Source organism: Tachyglossus aculeatus, chromosome 4 (genome assembly GCF_015852505.1).
Source record: "Tachyglossus aculeatus isolate mTacAcu1 chromosome 4, mTacAcu1.pri, whole genome shotgun sequence".
Classification (NCBI taxonomy): domain Eukaryota; kingdom Metazoa; phylum Chordata; class Mammalia; order Monotremata; family Tachyglossidae; genus Tachyglossus; species Tachyglossus aculeatus.
In genome coordinates, this window is record NC_052069.1 from 51,540,534 (window position 1) to 51,558,541 (window position 18,008).

The 18,008-nt window shown below is 44.4% G+C and overlaps 1 protein-coding gene across 4 annotated transcripts in view; it reads left to right on the forward strand.

The window, feature by feature from the left end:
* The window catches only part of PTBP2 (polypyrimidine tract binding protein 2), a 101,715-nt gene that overhangs the window by 4,963 nt on the left and 78,744 nt on the right, over positions 1-18,008 (forward strand). For all 4 annotated transcript variants that reach the window (XM_038745762.1, XM_038745763.1, XM_038745764.1 and 1 more), the window contains exon 2: positions 1,749-1,779. In XM_038745762.1, the coding sequence (XP_038601690.1) occupies positions 1,749-1,779 (31 nt within the window). The remainder of the gene's footprint in view (positions 1-1,748; positions 1,780-18,008) is intronic.

Consider the following 18,008-nt stretch of genomic DNA (forward strand, 5'->3'; position numbering starts at 1 on the left):
CCCCCCAACACGGAGCACACGCCCGAAAAGGCTCGAAAAACCCCCACCCATCAGTCGTACTTAGCGTGGCTTTATGGCAAGAGCCCAGGCTCGGGAGTCAGAGGTTGTGGGTTCTAATCCCGACTCCGCCACTTGTCTGCTGGGTGAACTTGGGCAAGTCACTTCACTTCGCTGTGCCTCAGTTACCTCATCTGTAAAATGGGGATTAAGACTGTGAGCTCCCTGTGGGACAACCTGATCACCATGTAACTTCCCCAGCGCTTAGAACACTGCTTTGCACATAGTAAGCGCTTAATAAATGCTGTTATTATCATTATTCCCAAGCGCTTAGTTGTACTTCCCAAGCGCTTAGTACAGTGCTCTGCACATAGTAAGCGCTCAATAAATACAATTGATGATGATGATGATGATTCTGTATGCCTCAGTTACCTCATCTGTATAATGGGGGTTCATTCATTAATTCAGTCGTATTTATTGAGAGCTTACTGTGTGCAGAGCACTGTACGCGCTTGGGAAGTACAAGTTGGTAACGTATAGAGACGGTCCCTACCCAACAGTGGGCTCACAGTCTAGAAGGGGGAGACAGAACAAAACAAACCATATTAACAAATGATGAAGGCTGATGAAGGGGATGAAGGCTGTGAGCCCCACGTGGGACAACCTAATTACCTTGTTTCTCCCTTAGTGCATAGAACAGAGCTTGGCACATAGTAGGTGCTTAACAAATACCACAATTACTATTATTATTTATTCTTCACTTCCCTGGGCCTTAGTGGCCCCATCTGGAAAATGGGGATCAAGATCGGGAGCCGCACGTGGGACAACCTGATTACCTCGTATCTACCTCAGCGCGTAGAATAGTGCTTGGTACATAGTAAGCGCTTAACAAATAGCACTGTTATTATTATTATTATTATTATCGAACACGTATTGTGTGAGAGAGCATTCTGTAACAGTTGGTAGACACGTTCCCCACCCACAGTGAGCTTCCAGTTATAGAGGGAAAGGGTGAGCAACTTAAGGAAATTATTATTATTATTATTATTATTATTGTTATTATTGTATTTGTTAAGCATTTGCTGTGTGCCAGGCACCTTACTAAGCGCTGTGGTGGATACAAGGAAAACGGGTTGGACGTGGTCCCCGTCTCACGTGGGGCTCGCAGAGTCAGGGCCCGTTTTACAGATGAGGGAACTGAGGCCCAGAGAAGTGACATGCCTTGCCCAAAGTCACAGAGCAGATGTGGCGGAGGCAGGATTGGAACTCACATCCTCTGACTCCCCAACTCATGCTCCGACCACTAGACCATGTGGAAGGATCTGTGGTCCTCTTTCTGCTCAAGGTACAGTACTATTTATTTAGCCTTTTGTACCATAAGAAGCCTCAATTTCATTAAATGAGAAAAATAATAAGGCATGATTCCCGGCGTTAAGTTTGGGAAGTTGCAGGCGTCTTCCACGAAATGTGTCAACATTTAGGTTCACAAAAAGTTAAATCATCTGATGATCGTAACATAGATAGGTTCTCCCATTAAAAACATCTAGGTTGGCTCTAGAAAACTGATCAGGGGACAGAAAAGTAATGGCATTTTTAGGGTCTTTTATACTTCTGTCCTCTTTCCAGGGCACTCCCAGTAACGGGCCAATTTAGGGTTTCTATAAAACTTAAAGGGTAGTGTTTAGGGCACATTCTGGGAGAAATATAAAAAAAAAAGTTAAAATACTTTTTTTTTTCATTTTCCTTTCCAGCATGGTCACTGATGTTGCAGTTGGCGTGAAGGTAGGATGAGATCCCGGTTGAACGGGATGAATGTGAAACTTTGAAAACTTTCTCTTTCATTTTTTTATAGAGTTGTTGGAAATCATTTAGGCCTTTACTTTCCACTTCCATCCCTTTAAATGTGACGGTTTTAGCAAGTTATGCCTTCCTCTCAAGAGCGTAAACATATAAGTGTTAAAGACCCACTAGTGGGTAACTTGCTTTTATCTGTTTAAAGTCTTTAGGGAAGCAATAACTCGTCATATTGAATGCCTAAAGTGAACTTTTTAAACTGTTTTTTGAGTGGCAGAGAGAGGGTTTGTTCTTTCAATCCACAGGGGTCTTGAACTATGTTCTGCCCGTTGGCAGTTGCCAGGGGAGGGGGAAAAGGAGGCTCAGAACGACATTCCGGGTAGCTGGAATTGTCTCATCGCTGTTGCTTTTGGCAGGGCCGTTAACTTTCACAGAGCCAGACTCCCGTGAGTGGGTTTGGTCGACTTTGTTAAAAAGCCGGGTGATTCGCCCTCGACTCGGATTCTGCTGCTGCCGGCGGTCACTTTCCAGGAAGTGGAGATGTGTTTCCCATGTGAGCCCACTGTTGGGTAGGGACTGTCTCTATATGTTGCCAACTTGTAATTAATACGCTTAATAAATACGATTGAATGAATGACTCAGTGGACCAGACGGATCCCTGGGCAGGGTGGGGCTGACTTGGGGGCGCCTCCTCCCCCTCCCCCCGCAGTCCTCTCTTCAGAAAGATCGTATATAAGTATAAGGAAGCCAAGGCCCACGCTGAAGTGCTCACGGGCCACCTACCTCCAGGGTGTCCTGCAGTGTGGGTTGGTTCTCTCCTCACCGCGAGGGACAGGAAAATGGCTCAAGCCTCCCCTCTGCTGCTGCTTCTCAGGGCCTCCTGGTCCGCAGTGCAGCGGGGATCCCCGGGGGAGGTAGGGGACAGGACAGGGTGTAGGTGGCGGGGCAAGGATGGCCTTGAGAAAGCCCGAGAGTGGAATTGGGAGGGAACTGGTGGGGGTTCTGGTGGGGAAGGATGCTCTCTGCAGTCTGTTGGCCAGGGTGGCACGGAACTAGAGACGAGGATGGGGCCAAAGGTGGTATGACTATCCTGCTTATGGGCCGTAAGGCTGGGAGAAGCAGACAGGCCGGCTCAGGCCTTCTTGGCCCCGTATGGGGAATAGGACTTTGGCTATGGGGGTGATTCCCCAGCTCTTTCTCGTAGGCCCCGAGGTGGCCCAGAAATGCCTCGGATGAGGCAGGGAGAGGGAGCTGGAGTGGAGACTGAGGGTCTGATGAGTTGTATTCACTTTCTGCCTCTCCACTTCCTTTCCTCCAACCTCTGTCTTGACCTCCAATTCAGTTTCCCCCCACCTCAGGGCACTTCACTGAGACCGTGGACGGCAAAGACTTCCTTGCCTTATCATCTGTGACCTCTTGGCTCCCTTCAACGCTTCGGACCCGTCCCTTTTGAAAATCCAATCTCACTTTGGTTTGTCTGATACAGCCCTCTCCAGTTAGTTCTCTTATCTCTCTGGCCACTCCTCAGTCTTTTTTACCACCTCCTCTTGTGCATCCCACTCGCCGATTACGGGTGTCCTCTAAGGCTCCTGATGGATCATCTTCTCAATCTGTGCTCACCTGTTAATTACTGTCGTTACTGTTATTATTATTATTATGGTATTTGATAAGCACTTACTGTGTCCCCCTCTCCCCCTCGTCCCCCTCTCCATCCCCCCCCATTTTACCTCCTTCCCTTCCCCACAGCACCTGTATATATGTATATATGTTTGTACATATTTATTACTCTATTTATTTTATTTGTACATATCCTATTTATTTTATTTTGTTAGTACGTTTGGTTTTGTTCTCTGTCTCCCCCTTTTAGATTGTGAGCCCACTGTTGGGTAGGGACTGTCTCTATATGTTGCAAACTTGTACTTCCCAAGCGTTTTGTACAGTGCTCTGCACACAGTAAGTGCTCAATAAATACGATTGATGATGATGATGATGATGCCAAGCACTCTACTAAGTGATGGGGTAGATGCAGGATAATCAGGATGAACACAAGTCCCCGCTCTTCCTTGAGGTCTTCCTGTTTAATTTTAACCTCCTCCATCATCTGCTTCATCCTTCTGTGCCACCTAAGCACTGGAACATTTATGTGTATAACATATTCTGTCACTTCCTGTAGTGTCTACGTCCTGCTTGATTGTAAACTCCCTGAGGGTAGGGATCCAATCTGCTAATTCTGCTGTACTCATCCAGTGCCTAGTAAGGAAGCCAGCGTTCCCTTGGCTTCAACTACCACCTCTGTGCAGGTGACTCAAATTTACCCCACCAATCCGGTGACCTCTCTCATTCCCCACAGTTGTGCATTTTTCTCTGCCGACAGGAAATCTCTACATGGATGTCCTAGAGAAGCAGTGTGGTTTAGTGGCAAGAGCACGGGCTTTGGGAGTCAGAGGACATGGGTTCTAATCCCGACTCTGCCACCTGTCTGCTGCGTCACCTTGGGCAGGTCATGTAACTTCTTTATGCCTCATTTTCCTCATCTGTAAAATGGAGATTAAGACTGTGAGCCCCACGTGGGACAACCTGATTGCCCTTGTATCTACCCCGGCGCTTAGAACAATGCTCGGCATATAGTAAGTGCTTAACAAATACCGTAACTATTATTATTACATGCCCTCAAGCTCACTGTGTCCAAAACTGACCTCACCTTCCCTCCTAAGTCCTCTCCTCCCCGTAATTTTCCCATCATAGCCCACACCGCCACCCCCGTGCTCCCCTCCTCCCAGGCTCATACTGTGCCAGCATCCTTTACTCCATCTTCATTTTCAAGCCCTATATTCAGCCAGTTTCTATTTCTTTTTCTTCTGCATCCACAAAAGCCACCATGCTGGGCCAGGCATTCGTCAGGTCCTGACTCGACTGTCAGGTCAGCCGCCTTGCTGACCTTCCTGTCCATACCGCCTCCTGCTATCCAGCTCATTTTTCAAAAATGACTTTCCGCACGTCTCCCTGTACCTCAGAAACCTCAAGTGCTCACCACGGCTCAGCATCCTGACCATTGGGTTTTGAAGACTCAGCCAGCCTTCTTCCTCCTCCTTATCCACTCCCTTCTTCCATTCTGCCCCAGCCCGCACCGTTTGTTTCTCTCAAACTGACCTACTCCCTGTGCCTCAAACTCATTTCTCCTGCCACGGACTTCTATCTTAAACCCACCCTCCTGCCTGAAACTTCCACCCACCTCAAACCTGGCAGATCACTACTTTCCCCATCTTCAAAGCCCTTTTGAAGTCCCACCTCTTCCAGGAGGCTTTTCCTGTTTAATTTTTACCTCCCCCATCATCCACTTCGTCTTTCTGCACCACCTAAGCACCAGAACATTGACATGTAGAACATGTTTTCTACTGCTTCTTTTAGTATCTATGTCCTGCTTGATTGTAAACTCCCCGAGGGCAGTAAAATGGGGATTAAGGCTGTGAGCCCCATGTGGGATATGAACTGTGTCCAACATGATCAGCTTGAATCTACTTCAGAGCGTAGTCTCAGTACAGTGCCTAGCTCATTGAAAGCACTTAACAAATACCTATAAAAGACAAACACAAAAAAGCAGCTTGAATTTTGTGGTTCAATAACCTACAGAAAACTTGTAGGGAAGCAACAAGAAACTCTTTCTGTGCACACAATCCATAAGGGAATGTCAACCAGCCAGTCTGTCAATTCTACTGTACTCTTCCAGTGCCTAGTAAGAGTGCTCTGCATAACGGCGCTCGCGCTCAAATACTATTGATCGATTGATTTGGGGTAGAGGTAGGAAGGTATCGGGGCAGGAAGACTTGAGCCTCTTTGTGACCCTTCTAATACATATTTCTGCCCCAGATCAGGGGCTGGTCATACTCTGGGATGACATTGCCCCAGCCCATGGCCTTGGGCATCCCATCGTGTACTGCTCCCTGGAAATCCACGTAAATTTTGAGGTATTTCCAGCTGCACAACTTCCTGTGAGGGGAAATTCCTTATTTGTCACCTGCTGTTCTTTCACACATTCATTCAGTCGTATTTTTGGAGCATTTACTGGGTGCAGAACACTCTACTAAGCACTTGGGAGAGTACAGTACAACAATAAACACATTCCGTTGCAGCTTACAGTCTAGAGTGGAGGAGACAGACATTAATAGAAGTAAATAAATTGCAGGTACGTACATAAATGCTGTGGGGCTGGGATGGGGGAAGAACAAAGGGAGCAAATCAGGGGGATGCTGAAGGGAATGGGAGAAGAGGAAAGAGGGCTTAGGTAAGGAAGGCCTCTTGGAGGAGATGTACCTTCAGTAAGGCTTTCAAGGAAGGATGAGTAATTGGCGGATTTGAGGAGGGAGGGAATTCCAGGCCAGAGGCAGGACATGGGTGAGGGGTCAGCGGCGAGATAGAGGAGATCGAAGCACAGAGAATAGGTTAGCATTAGAGGAACAAAGTGTGTGGGCTGGGTTATGAAAGGAGAGTAGTGAGGTGGAGGTAGGAGGCGGCAAGGCGATTGAATGCTTTAAATTCAATGGTGGTATTCAGTTGCTGCTCCCTCCTTGTGGTGTGGAATTTGGGGAACAATAATTCTGTATACTTGCCTATATCTGGGTTATGATCCTTGAAAATGTGGCTGTATTTATGATTGTGGGTTGTGTTTTCCTATAATCTACATTACAGAGTAAGATCCATTCTAGAACCTGTGGAAAAATATAAATGTCCGGATACGATCCATAGGTCTTTTTCTAGTCGTGCCCAAGTCCTACTGGTGGTGAGGTGTCCCTTCCCTAAATATAAGTCTTAGGCAAGTTAGAAGCAGAGTGTATTGGTCATTTGATCGCTCGTGAGACAGCAGTGGCATTCGGTGATTCACCCAAGATATCACCACAACGAGGGTGTTCGCTAATATGGGATGTCTGAGCATCCTATTTAGGGATGCAGTATCAAACTCGGATGGGGAGGGGGCTAGAAAAATTCCCTGACTCACCAGAGGTCCGTGCCTAGCGAGAAGCAGCGTGGCCTAATGGATAGAGCATGGGCCCGGGAGTCAGAAGGGCCTGTGGTCTAATCACAGCTCCGCCACGTCTGCTGTGTGACTTTGTGCAAGTCACTTCTCGGTGCCTCAGTTTCCTCCTCTGTAAAATGGGGATTACGGCTGTGAGCCCCACGTGGGACCTGAATTGTGTCCAGCATGATTAGCTTGTATCTACCCCAAAGCTTAGTGTCAGTACTGTGCCTAGTTCAGAGAAAGAGCTTAACAAATACATTTATATATAAATGTAAAATGTATAATGTATATAAATGTATAAAAATGTATAAATATAAAAATTTTTTATGTATATGTATACATATATACATATATATGCACACACACATATATGTGTGTATATATATATGTATGCATATACATATATTAAAAAAACTTTAATCGTATGGTACAATAACCTACAGAAAACTTGTAGGGAAGCAACAAGAAACTCTCTTTCTGTGCACACAATCCATAAGGAGATGTCAGTCAGGCATCAGACTTGAGTCACATTGGCACCATCAGCTAAGCCCTCCTTATAAGGAACATCAGCAGATCTAGATCCTTTTAAATGGAAATGTGTGGTTTAGTGTCATTTGCCAGTGAGCCTGTTGTTGGGTAGGGATTGTCTCCATTTATTGCTGAATTGTACTTTCCAAGTGCTTAGGACAGTGCTCTGCCCACAGTAAACGCTCAATAAATACGATTTAATAACTCCCATTTGGAGAAGGATGATACGTCTGATCCATAGTTCTCTTGACTGTAAGTTTATTGTGGACAGGGAACGTGTCTGCCAACTCTGTTATATTGTACTTTCTCAAGCGCCTAGTACAGTGCTCTGCACACAGTAAACCTTCAATAAATACCATTGATTGATTAGTGGTTCGTATTAGAGCAGGAGTTGTTAAGCTCTTACTGTGTGTCAAGCACTGAAAAACTAAATTGAACCCTGGTGGCCCATACAATATTTTAGATCTAATTAACTAGATGTAAGCAAATTACCGAGGCTGGAGGGCATCCATCCAAGAGTTTTAAAGAAATTTGGGGAGGGGGTGGCAGTTGGTGTAGTTGCAGAACTCCAGGCAAGAATGAGTAAACTGTTATTACAAACGGCCACTGTCCTGGAGGACTGGAGGATCGCCAATATAACTCCCATCTTCAGAAGGATTCCAGAGGTGATCGGGGGAATTATAAATTGGGGAATATCATTTCCTCATATGGAATAGTCGTAGAATTTACAATGAAGTTTAGAAGCAGTGAGCGCTTAGAAAAATGCTGTCCACTGAGAGAACATAATGTGCTTTATGTAAGGGATAGTAAACCTTACTAGTCTGTTCCAGTTTTTTTAAGAGGTCAGAAATCCCGTGGACAGAAAGAACCAGTGGACACAGAATACTTAAGTTACCTAAAGGCATTTCCAAAGATTCCACCTCAGTTTTTATTTTTTATTGTTTTTAGGGGAATTGAAAGACATTCAGGGTTGGATAGAAATCTGGAAACAAGGGGAGGATTGAATGGTACCTTTTTTGGTGTTAGGATTGATTTCGTTTAACGAAACTATTTAGAAGAGGGAGGGCTACAATGACATCTCCAAATTTACCGGTAATAATGTTAAGTTTCTGGGTGGTGAAATACTGTAGAGGCGAATAAGAAGATTAATTGCGGGAAGACCTCAAAAAAATCTCTGAGCTGAACGATGACAAATAAGATTCAGTGTGGGTAAGTGCAAGGTAATGCGTGTAGGAAAAAAATAATCCAAACTGCAAGATGATGGGTTCTGTGCTGTCAGTTACAATTCTTGAATGTGACTGGAATCATTTTCCCCCATTGCTCGGAATCATCAGACTGAGACCAATAAAATGTGCATCATTAGGAGTCATTCAGTGGTATTTATTGAGTGCTGTACTAAGCGTTTGGGAGAGTACAATAGACCAGAGTTGGTAGACACGCTCTGTTCCCACAAGCTTACAGTCTAAAGATGAGCTTTGAGAACTGCGTTACATCATCCTAGTCCTATACCCGAGCCTTTTCTTCGGCTGCACTCCAGTTTTAGATGTCCCACCAAATTCCGTCTCACCAAACTTTCTCCTTTCCAATGTGGAGATAACTCCTGAAATCCCTTTTCCTCCGTGAAGCATTCTCCCAGTCCCTGAAAGGAAGGAACCAAGGTTCTTTGCCATACAAGCTCTGTTTTCACTCACTATCTCCTTGGAGTAATAATGGTGGTTTATTGAGTACTTGCTCTGGTCTATCTACCATGTCAAGCCCTGAGGGAGGTACAAGATATTCACATCAGATGCAGTCCTCAATCCATTTGGGGCTCACAGTGCAAGAGGGAGCAGAGATTTTTATTTCCATTTTACAGGTGAGAGAACTGAGGCCTAGAATGGCTGAGTGACTTGCCCAAGGTCATCCAGCAGGTGAGTGATGAAGTTGGGACTGGAACCACCTGAGTATCTTGCCACCCAGTTGTAGGCTGTTTCAACTAAACTGCACTGCCTCCCAAAACCTACTTTATCTTTGGCCTCTAAATGAGTCAAAATTCTTCACTTATTCGTGTATTTGTTGAATAAGGAGCAGTGTGACCTGAGACTCAGGTGACTTGGGTTCTGATTCCAGCTCTGCCAGTTGTTTGCTGTATGACTTTGGGAAAGTCACTTCTCTTCTGTGCCTCAGTTTCCGCTTTGTAAAATGGGGATTAAATCCTACGCCCTCTTAGACTGAACCCCCTATGGGACAGGAGCTGTATCCAGTCAGATTACCTTGTATCTACCCTGGCACTTAGTACAGTGCTTGGCTATAAGCACGTAACAAGTGTCATTGTTATTATTATGTTTGTTCTTTTGCCTGTCCATATGTTAATGTAATTTACCAGCTAAATTAAATGACTGCTAGCTGGTTGTTTTTTGCCTTTTTGTCTGGGAATGCTTTGTTTTCATTTGTTTGGTATCTGAATGCTCCTCTGACTCCCATTGCTGTTTTTTAAGTACAGTTAGTATTTTCTAGTCAGCATTGCTTTTTCACTTTTCACTAATGAATGTATGAGTATATTGGTTGGGACTGTAGTGTATTTGTTTATGGAGTTATCGTTTTTTATATTGGAAGCTCACAAAAGGCAGAAACAGTCTCCTTAACAGGTCTGGACGTCTTGTGTGATCTCTAGCATACCATCAAATGCCATCAGATGCATGTAGGCACTTAGTAAATGTTTTTCATACTTATGTGCACTTTGTATTGGTGGTCTGATAGAGAAAAACGGGGATTTGAAAGTCTGAGAGAGATGAAATTTCTCAGCGGGGACCAGCTGATTAATTTATGGGTCCTCATGTAGGTGCAGAGACTAGATTCAGGGAAACAAGCATCTTATAGCCTCCTTTGTTGTATTTATAGCCCACTATGGGTGGCGGGGGCCAGGGAGAGAGAGGAAGGCATGATGACTTTTGCTCCCCCTTATCCACCATATCTATCGTTGAAGTCAACATACTGAAAATTAGTTCAGGGAAGGAAAATATGGAGCCCTGTGCTATTCTCTCACTCTTTGTTGCAGATTACAATTGGGATAATTAAAAAAAAAAAAAAGAAAAGCAGAGGAACCTGGTGATAACGAGGTTGATGTAGTGATCGAGATGCAGTGAGATGGAAGTGGTCCACGAAGATTGTGGCTCACACCTTTACAAGTGTGTGGTCATTAATGAGAAAGATCAAGGTTGAGGATTGGGTGGCCCATCAATCCTATGTATAAAGAGCAAACAGCAGTCAGTCAGACAGTTACGAAAGTCAGAAATTGTAAGAAGATAGCAAACAAATGAAAACAAACTCGAAAGAAAGAAAGCTAAAGACCATCTAGCATTAGTAATTTTGTTTTGCAGATTGAGCCAACATTTGGTGAGCCTCCACAATGAGTTCCTTCATTCAGTTTTGGAGCCAAAAGAGGGAGAGGGCCTTTGATGATCAGACAGTTATTGAATAGTCTCTGTGATTTGAAGTATAGTGAGTTTATAGACTGTCTGTGGTCCAGTCTACTGAATGAGAATGGAAATGAGATAGAAAGTAAAAATTAGAGCTAAAAATGGGGCCTTAGCAGTACTCATGGGTTATAAAATTAGGTAAAGAACAAGGACTGTGACATTACATAGTTATTAATTTAGTGTATTTGGGGCCTAGAACATGCAGAGCCACACCCTGAGTAGTGTATCTGGTCTCTGCCCACAAGAAGTTTCAATTTAGAAAAACACAAAGATGAAAATACACAAGGCCTAAGTATAAAACAAAAAGACTTATAGGGTAAGGACAGGGGCATATATAAGCACACATTTTTTTACTTCCATTCATTCAGTCCAGAACTCAGTGGTATTTATTGAGAGCTTAATGTGTGCAGAGAAATAATAATAGTAATAATAATAATGGTATTTAAGTGCTTATCCCAGACAGGCACTTTTCTGGGGTAGATACAAGATAATTGGGTTGGACACAGTCCCTGTCCCACACGAGGCTCACAGTCTTAATCTCCATTTTACAGATGAGGTAACTGAGGCACAGAGAAGTGACGTGACTTGCCCAAGGTCACATGGCAGACAAGTGGTGGAGGCGAGATTAGAACCCATGACCTTTTGACTCACGTGCTTGTGTTCTATCCATTAAGCCATGCTGCCTCTCCCACAGGCTTGAGTATCCTCCTTCTGCTAGTCTCTCCCCGAGGCTCCCCCCGCCTCACCAACCTCCCCACACACTTTCCCACTCCTCCTCAACTCCCTTCCAACCCCAGCTCTTTTCTCCAAAGCTTTTCTGGCGTTACGGAGGTCCCAGCCCTCTTCTGCTCCTCGGAAGACAAGAGTGTAGGATGTGGAAGGGGAGACAGACATTAAAATAAACTAGAGGAGGGGAACATGGGAGAGTGAAAGGCTGCGTACATAAGAGCTGTGTGACTGGGGTGACTATCAAGTGCTTCAGGGGTACAGATCAAAGAGCATATGGGAGAGAGAGTGGGGGTTATAAGGGCTTAATCATGGAGCACCTCTTAGAGGTGATGGGATTTTTAGGAGGGTTTTGACTGGGGAGAGAGTGGTGGCCTGTCAGATTTGATGGTGAGCCCGTTGTTGGGTAGGGACCGTCCCTGTATGTTGCCGACTTGTACTTCCCAAGCGCTTAGTACAGTTCTCTGCACACAGTAAGCGCTCAGTAAATACGATTGAATGAAAGAATGAAGGGAGAGAGAGTCCCAGGCCAGAGGAAGTATATGGACGAGGGGTTGGTGACAAGATAGACCAGATGGAGGTATAGCGATGAGTAGGTTAGCGTTAGAAGAGCGGTGTGCAGGTTGCGTTTTAGTAGGAATTTGGCGAGGTAAGGTGAAGATTCGTAACTGTGGAAAACAGTTATATTTGTTTTTTGTCCTGACAAGAGCTGTAGTCAAAAAACAGTTGTTTTTTATGGTATTTAAGTGTGTGCTATGTGCCAGGCACTGAACTAAGCCCTGGGGTAGATATAAACTAATCAGGTTGGACACAGTCCATCTTAAACATGGGACTCAGTGTTAATCCCCATTACAGATAAGTAACTGAAGCCCAGAGAAATTACGTGACTTGCCCGAGGTGGAATAGCAGACAAGTGTTATATCCACAGAGGTTATCAGTGAGCAATAGGTATCACGATATTCTCACACTTTTGTATAGCTTCGGAGAATTCATTTACATTTGGTACATTCCCAGACTCAGTAGTTGGGAGACCTCAGAGTGCTAATGGAGTTTATTAAGTGCTTCTCCGTGCAGCACAGAATATGGGCCTCTGGAGAATATACAAGAGAAGTTTTTATTAAAAAAAAGTCATCCCTGCCCATGAGGAGCTTACAATCCTAACAGGAATGACACTAGATGGAAGTTGAAGGATGTTCCACGATTAAGAGTGAGAAAATACAGTCTTCTAGACTGCAAGCTCATTGTGGTTTCGGGCACTTATATACACACTTTGTTATATTGTACTTTTCCAAGCATTTAATACAGTGCTCTGCACAAATAAGCACTCAATAAATACAGTTGGTTGTACTTAGTAAATAAAAGAAGAAAAATACATGTCTGAAGGGATGACATAACTTGGAAAGGTGGGGGTTAATCAGTCAGTCACAGTCAATCGTACTTACTGAGCACTTACTATGTGCAGAGTACTGCACTAAGCGCTTGGGAGAGTACAGTATAACAATAAAAAGACACATTCCCCGGCCGCAACGAGCTTACAGGAAGTCCCTCTTGGAAGAGGCGGCTCTTTGGAAAATGTTCGAAAGAGGGAGGATATGGTTTGATGAAACTGAGAAGGGTGATCCTTCCAGGCTGTGGAGGAAGGGCTGAACCTTAGGTTTGCTTGGGAGGAATAAAGAGTATGAGCTAAAGTTTAGTGGGAGAAGAAGACAGAGATAAGAGGGAAATTACTCATTTCCTTTACAGTTGGCCTTGAAGCCAGTAGTCAATAGTGAGGATTTTTTGTTTGTTTTTTGCTAGATGATAAGGGGAGCTCTTGGGCATTTTTGGAGAGAGGTGTGATATCTTGCATAGTCACTTAAAAATGTTACATGCAACTGTATGTAATAATAGTTTAGCTGGGTGGAATGAGAACTACCAGGGTAGAGATTGGAAGGGTGGAGAGCAAGAGAAACAAGTAAAGTGAAACACGACTATCTGGGAAGAAGATCAGAGCCAGGGGATTTAAATAGAGAAACTGTGGCCTAGCGGAAAGAGCATAGGCCTGGGAGTAAGAACCTGACTCCACCGCTTGTCTGCTGTGTGACCTTGGGAAAGTCATTTCACTTCTCTGTGCCTCAGTCACCCCATCTGTGAAACAAGGATTAAGACTGTGAGCCCCATGTGGGACGTGGACTGGGCCCAACCGAAGTAGCTTGTATCTATCCCAGTACTTCGTACAGTGCCTGGCACCTAGGAAGCCCTTAACAAATACCATTAAAATAGTCACTGCGGTGGCAAAATTCCTGCCCATGCTGCCCCTTGAGCTGGCCCAAGAGGTCTCCAGGCCAGGCAAGGGGCCAGTGCCTGCTAAGGGAGCGTGGACCATCCTTCCTCCCCAGAGCTTCTGCGGCTTTGGGAGCTGACAGTGCTGCTGGCTGTGGACTGGCCGCCCGGTAGATTGCGGTCCCGATCCCACGTTCCCTCCTCAAGGCTTGGTCCTCTCCCCCGCTTCAAAGCCTTCTTGCAGGCACATCGCCAAGAGGCTTTCCCAGATTAAGCCTCGCTTTTCCTCATCTCCCACTCCCTTCTGAGTTGCCTGGACTACTGTAATTTTATCTATTTGTAGTCATGTCTGTCTCCCTCTCCCTAGACTGTAAGCTCGTGGTGGGCAGGGAGTGTGACCGTTTATTGATGGTGATGGTATTTGTTAAGGGCGTACTATGTGCCAATCAATCGTATTTATTGAGCGCTTACTATGTGCAGAGCACTGTACTAAGCGCTTGGGAAGTGCAAATTGGCAACATATAGAGACAGTCCCTACCCAACAGTGGGCTCACAGTCTAAAAGGGGGAGACAGAGAACAAAACCAAACATGCTAACAAAATAAAATAAATAGGATAGATATGTACAAGCAAAATAAATAAATAAATAAATAGAGTAATAAATATGTACAAATATATATACATATATACAGTGCCAAGCACTGTTGTGTTGTATTCTCCCAAGCGCTTAGTACAGTGCTCTCCACACCGTGTGCACTAAATAAATACGATCGAATGAATGAATGATTGGTGCAGTGAGAGGCAGCTTAGCTCTTCTGCTGCACGAAGTCCTGCTCTGGTCGGTGTCACCAACAACTAAAAACCCCCAAAACATCATCAACATCAATCATATTTATTGAGCGCTTACTGTGTGCAGAGCACTGTAGTAAGCGCTTGGGAAGTACAAGTAAACAGCCACTTGTAACATTCTCATCGATCAATTGTTTTTATTGAGGGCTTACTGTATCTAGAGCACTGTACTAAGCGCTTTGCAGAGTACAGTATAACAGAGTTGGTAGACACATTCCGTGCCCTCATTGAGAAGCGGCATGGCTCAGTGGAAAGAGCCCGGGCTTTGGAGTCAGAGGTCATGGGTTCAAATCCTGGCTCTGCCAATTGTCAGCTGTGTGACTTTGGGTAAGTCACTTCACTTCTCTGGGCCTTAGTTACCTCATCCGTAAAATGGGGATTGACTGTGAGTCCCCCGTGGGACAACCTGATCACCTTGTAATCTCCCCAGTGCTTAGAACAGTGCTTTGCACATAGTAAGTGCTTAATAAATGTCATTATTATTATTCTTATTATTATTATTATGCATACAGTCTGGAGGACTTGGCATTCCAGAATTTTCTCTTTTCCCATTGCTCCCTTCTGGAACCCTCTGGGTTTTTGTGTTTGTTTTTTAATGATATTACTTAAGTGGTTATTATGTGCCAGGCATAGCAGTAAGCACTGGGGTAAATGCAGGGTTTGACACATTCCCCGACCCATATAGGGCTCATTGTCTTAATCCCCATTTTCAGATGAGATAACTGAGGCACAGAGAAGTTAAGTGACTTGTCCAAGGTCACACAGCAGACAAGTGGCAGAGCCACGAGCAGAACCCAGGTCCTATTCCATAAGAGAAGCTCTGTCAGGTATAGAGGAAAGACCAGGGGGCTTACCTGGAATAAGGGAGGGGAGTTGAGCATGGCATCACGGTTGTTGTATTGTGATGAGAAAGTTGGTGAGAGGAAAAAGTTTGAGAAGAAAAATGAGTTTAGCTTTGATGAGAGGTAAGCAGATAGGAAGTGAAGACTGCAGATAGAAGTTTGGATCCAGTCTGCATAGAGATGGTCGCTGCTGCTCCCTGAGAGGGTGAGTGCAAATTGAAGGATAATGGAATAATATGCAGCTCTTTCCCCTGTTTTTCTTTTCAACTAGATCCTCTTATATTCCCAAGAAGTGCCTTTAGCTATTTTGGAATTTCAAGACATTCCTGATCTCTTTTTACTAATCAGCTGGGAAGCATGAGGTTAATTTTACTCTTGTTTTCGTAAATATGAATAAAATGCAATGACCTCTTATGCAGATATCAGACCTATCTTTTACCCTGATGTAGATAATTTCACTAATTCCCTTCTGTCTGGCTCTAGAAAGAATTGTTTTCTAATCTCAGATGGTTCCTTGTTCAGAATTTATAGGAAATTTTATTTTGGGGGATGAAAAAAAAGAGCGGTGACTTAAGAATGTAATGGGTAAGGCGTTATAGAAAATTCCAAGTGTGACAAGTTAAATCGTCACCCTAATGAAAAGGGTGAATGCTCAGGGGATGTTGAATAAGGACATGGCTCACTCATCTAATCAAATAAAAAATTGCAGGCCACTAAAAATGTAAACGTTCCCTTCCATGGCCATGTCTAGGCTCTTTGTTTTTTTAAAAAAAGGGTGGGGGGCAGTCAAAGAGGGCTTATTGTTGAATCTGGAAACACAAATCAATCAATCAGTCGTATTTATTGAGCACTTACTGTGAGCAGAGCACTGTATTAAGCGCTTGGGAAGTACAAGTTGGCAACATGTAGAGACGGTCCCTACCCAACAGTGGGCTCACAGTCTAGAAGGGGGAGACAGAGAACAAAACAAAACATATTAACTAAATTAAATAAATATGTACAAGTAAAATAGAGTAATAAATATGTACAAACATGTATACATTTAGTCATATCTATTGAGCACTTGCTCTGTGCAAAGCACCGTACTAAGCGCTTGGGAGAGTTCAATAAAACAATAAAAAGGCACATTCCCTGCCCTCAGTGAGCATTCGGTGACTTAGAAGTGCTCAAGTGGTAGTTTAGGGGAGAATAGTGTGTAAAGATGAGAGGTTAATTAAGGAAGGCCTCCTGGGGGAGATGTGATTTCAGAAAAGCTGTAAAAATGGAGAGAGCAGTGATCTGCGGGATTAGAAGGGAGAGTGAGAGCAAGAGAGACAAGAATGAGGTAAAAGGGAGTTAGGTTGGCTTGGGAGAACTGAAACATGAAAAGAGGAGTGTAGTGGGAGAGGAGAGTGGATGAGTAGAAGGGAGACTCCCGATTGAGGAATTTAACTACTCTCAGAAGTTTCTGCTTGATCTGGAGAAGAAAGGGGAGCTTTGGACAGCGCCTGGCCCAGGAGAAGGAGCATAGTCCTGGGTTCTAATAATAATAATAATTATTATAGTATTTGTTAAGTGCTTACTATGTGTCAAGCACTGGGGTAGATACAAGGTAATTAAATTGTCCCACGTGGGGCTCACAGTCTTAATCCCCATTTTACAGATGAGGTAATTGAGGCACAGAGAGGTTAAGCGACTTGCCCAAGTTCACACAGCAGATAAGTGATGGAGCTGGGATTAGAACCCACGTCCTCTAACGACCAAGTCTGTGCTCTTGCCACTGTGCCATGCTGCTTGTAATCCTGGCTCCTCCACCCGCCTGCTGTGGTCTCAGGCAAGACACTGAACTCTGCACCCCAGTTTCCTCATCTGTAAAATGGGGATTTAATTACCTGTTCTGCCTCCTTTTTCGACTGTGAACCCTATGTGGGACTGGGATTGTCCTACCTGATCGTCTTGTAAAACAGGCACCTAATGCCCATTTTACAGATGAGGAAACTGAGGGCAGTAGCTGAACTGGGTTTAGAACCCAGGAGCTCTGACTCAGAGACCGTGCTTTTTCCACTAGGCTGTGACTCCGATTGGGAAATTGTCATTACAGAGTTAAAGGTGTTACAGATTTACCAGTTGTTTAGAAAGAGCGCTATCGTTCAAGGATAGACAAAGGTTTGGATTTTGTTTCACGTTTTGGAGCCTTCAGGGAGAGAAATTTTAGAATCATGGACTGGACTGATGATAGCAAAGCTGTTGTGTTGTTAGCTTGTTGTGGAACTTGTCCCAAAGTAACAGCGATGTTTTCACCATCTTCCCGTCTACCAGGGCAACCTCATTGATTCTTCCTCTCGAGCAGGGCGTGATTCCAAATAGGAAATGGTAGAAATAGAAGAGGGTTCCTCCAAAAAGCCAATCAATGACGATGGCATTCTTTAAGATTTTCAATCCCAGAGTCACATGAAAGAGTCACATTTTAATCTTGCCTGGGCCCCGAATTGTGTTGGAAGTGAAGCATTGGGAAGATCTTGATTAAAATTGTGTCCTAGTGTCATAGTTGCCAAAGCGC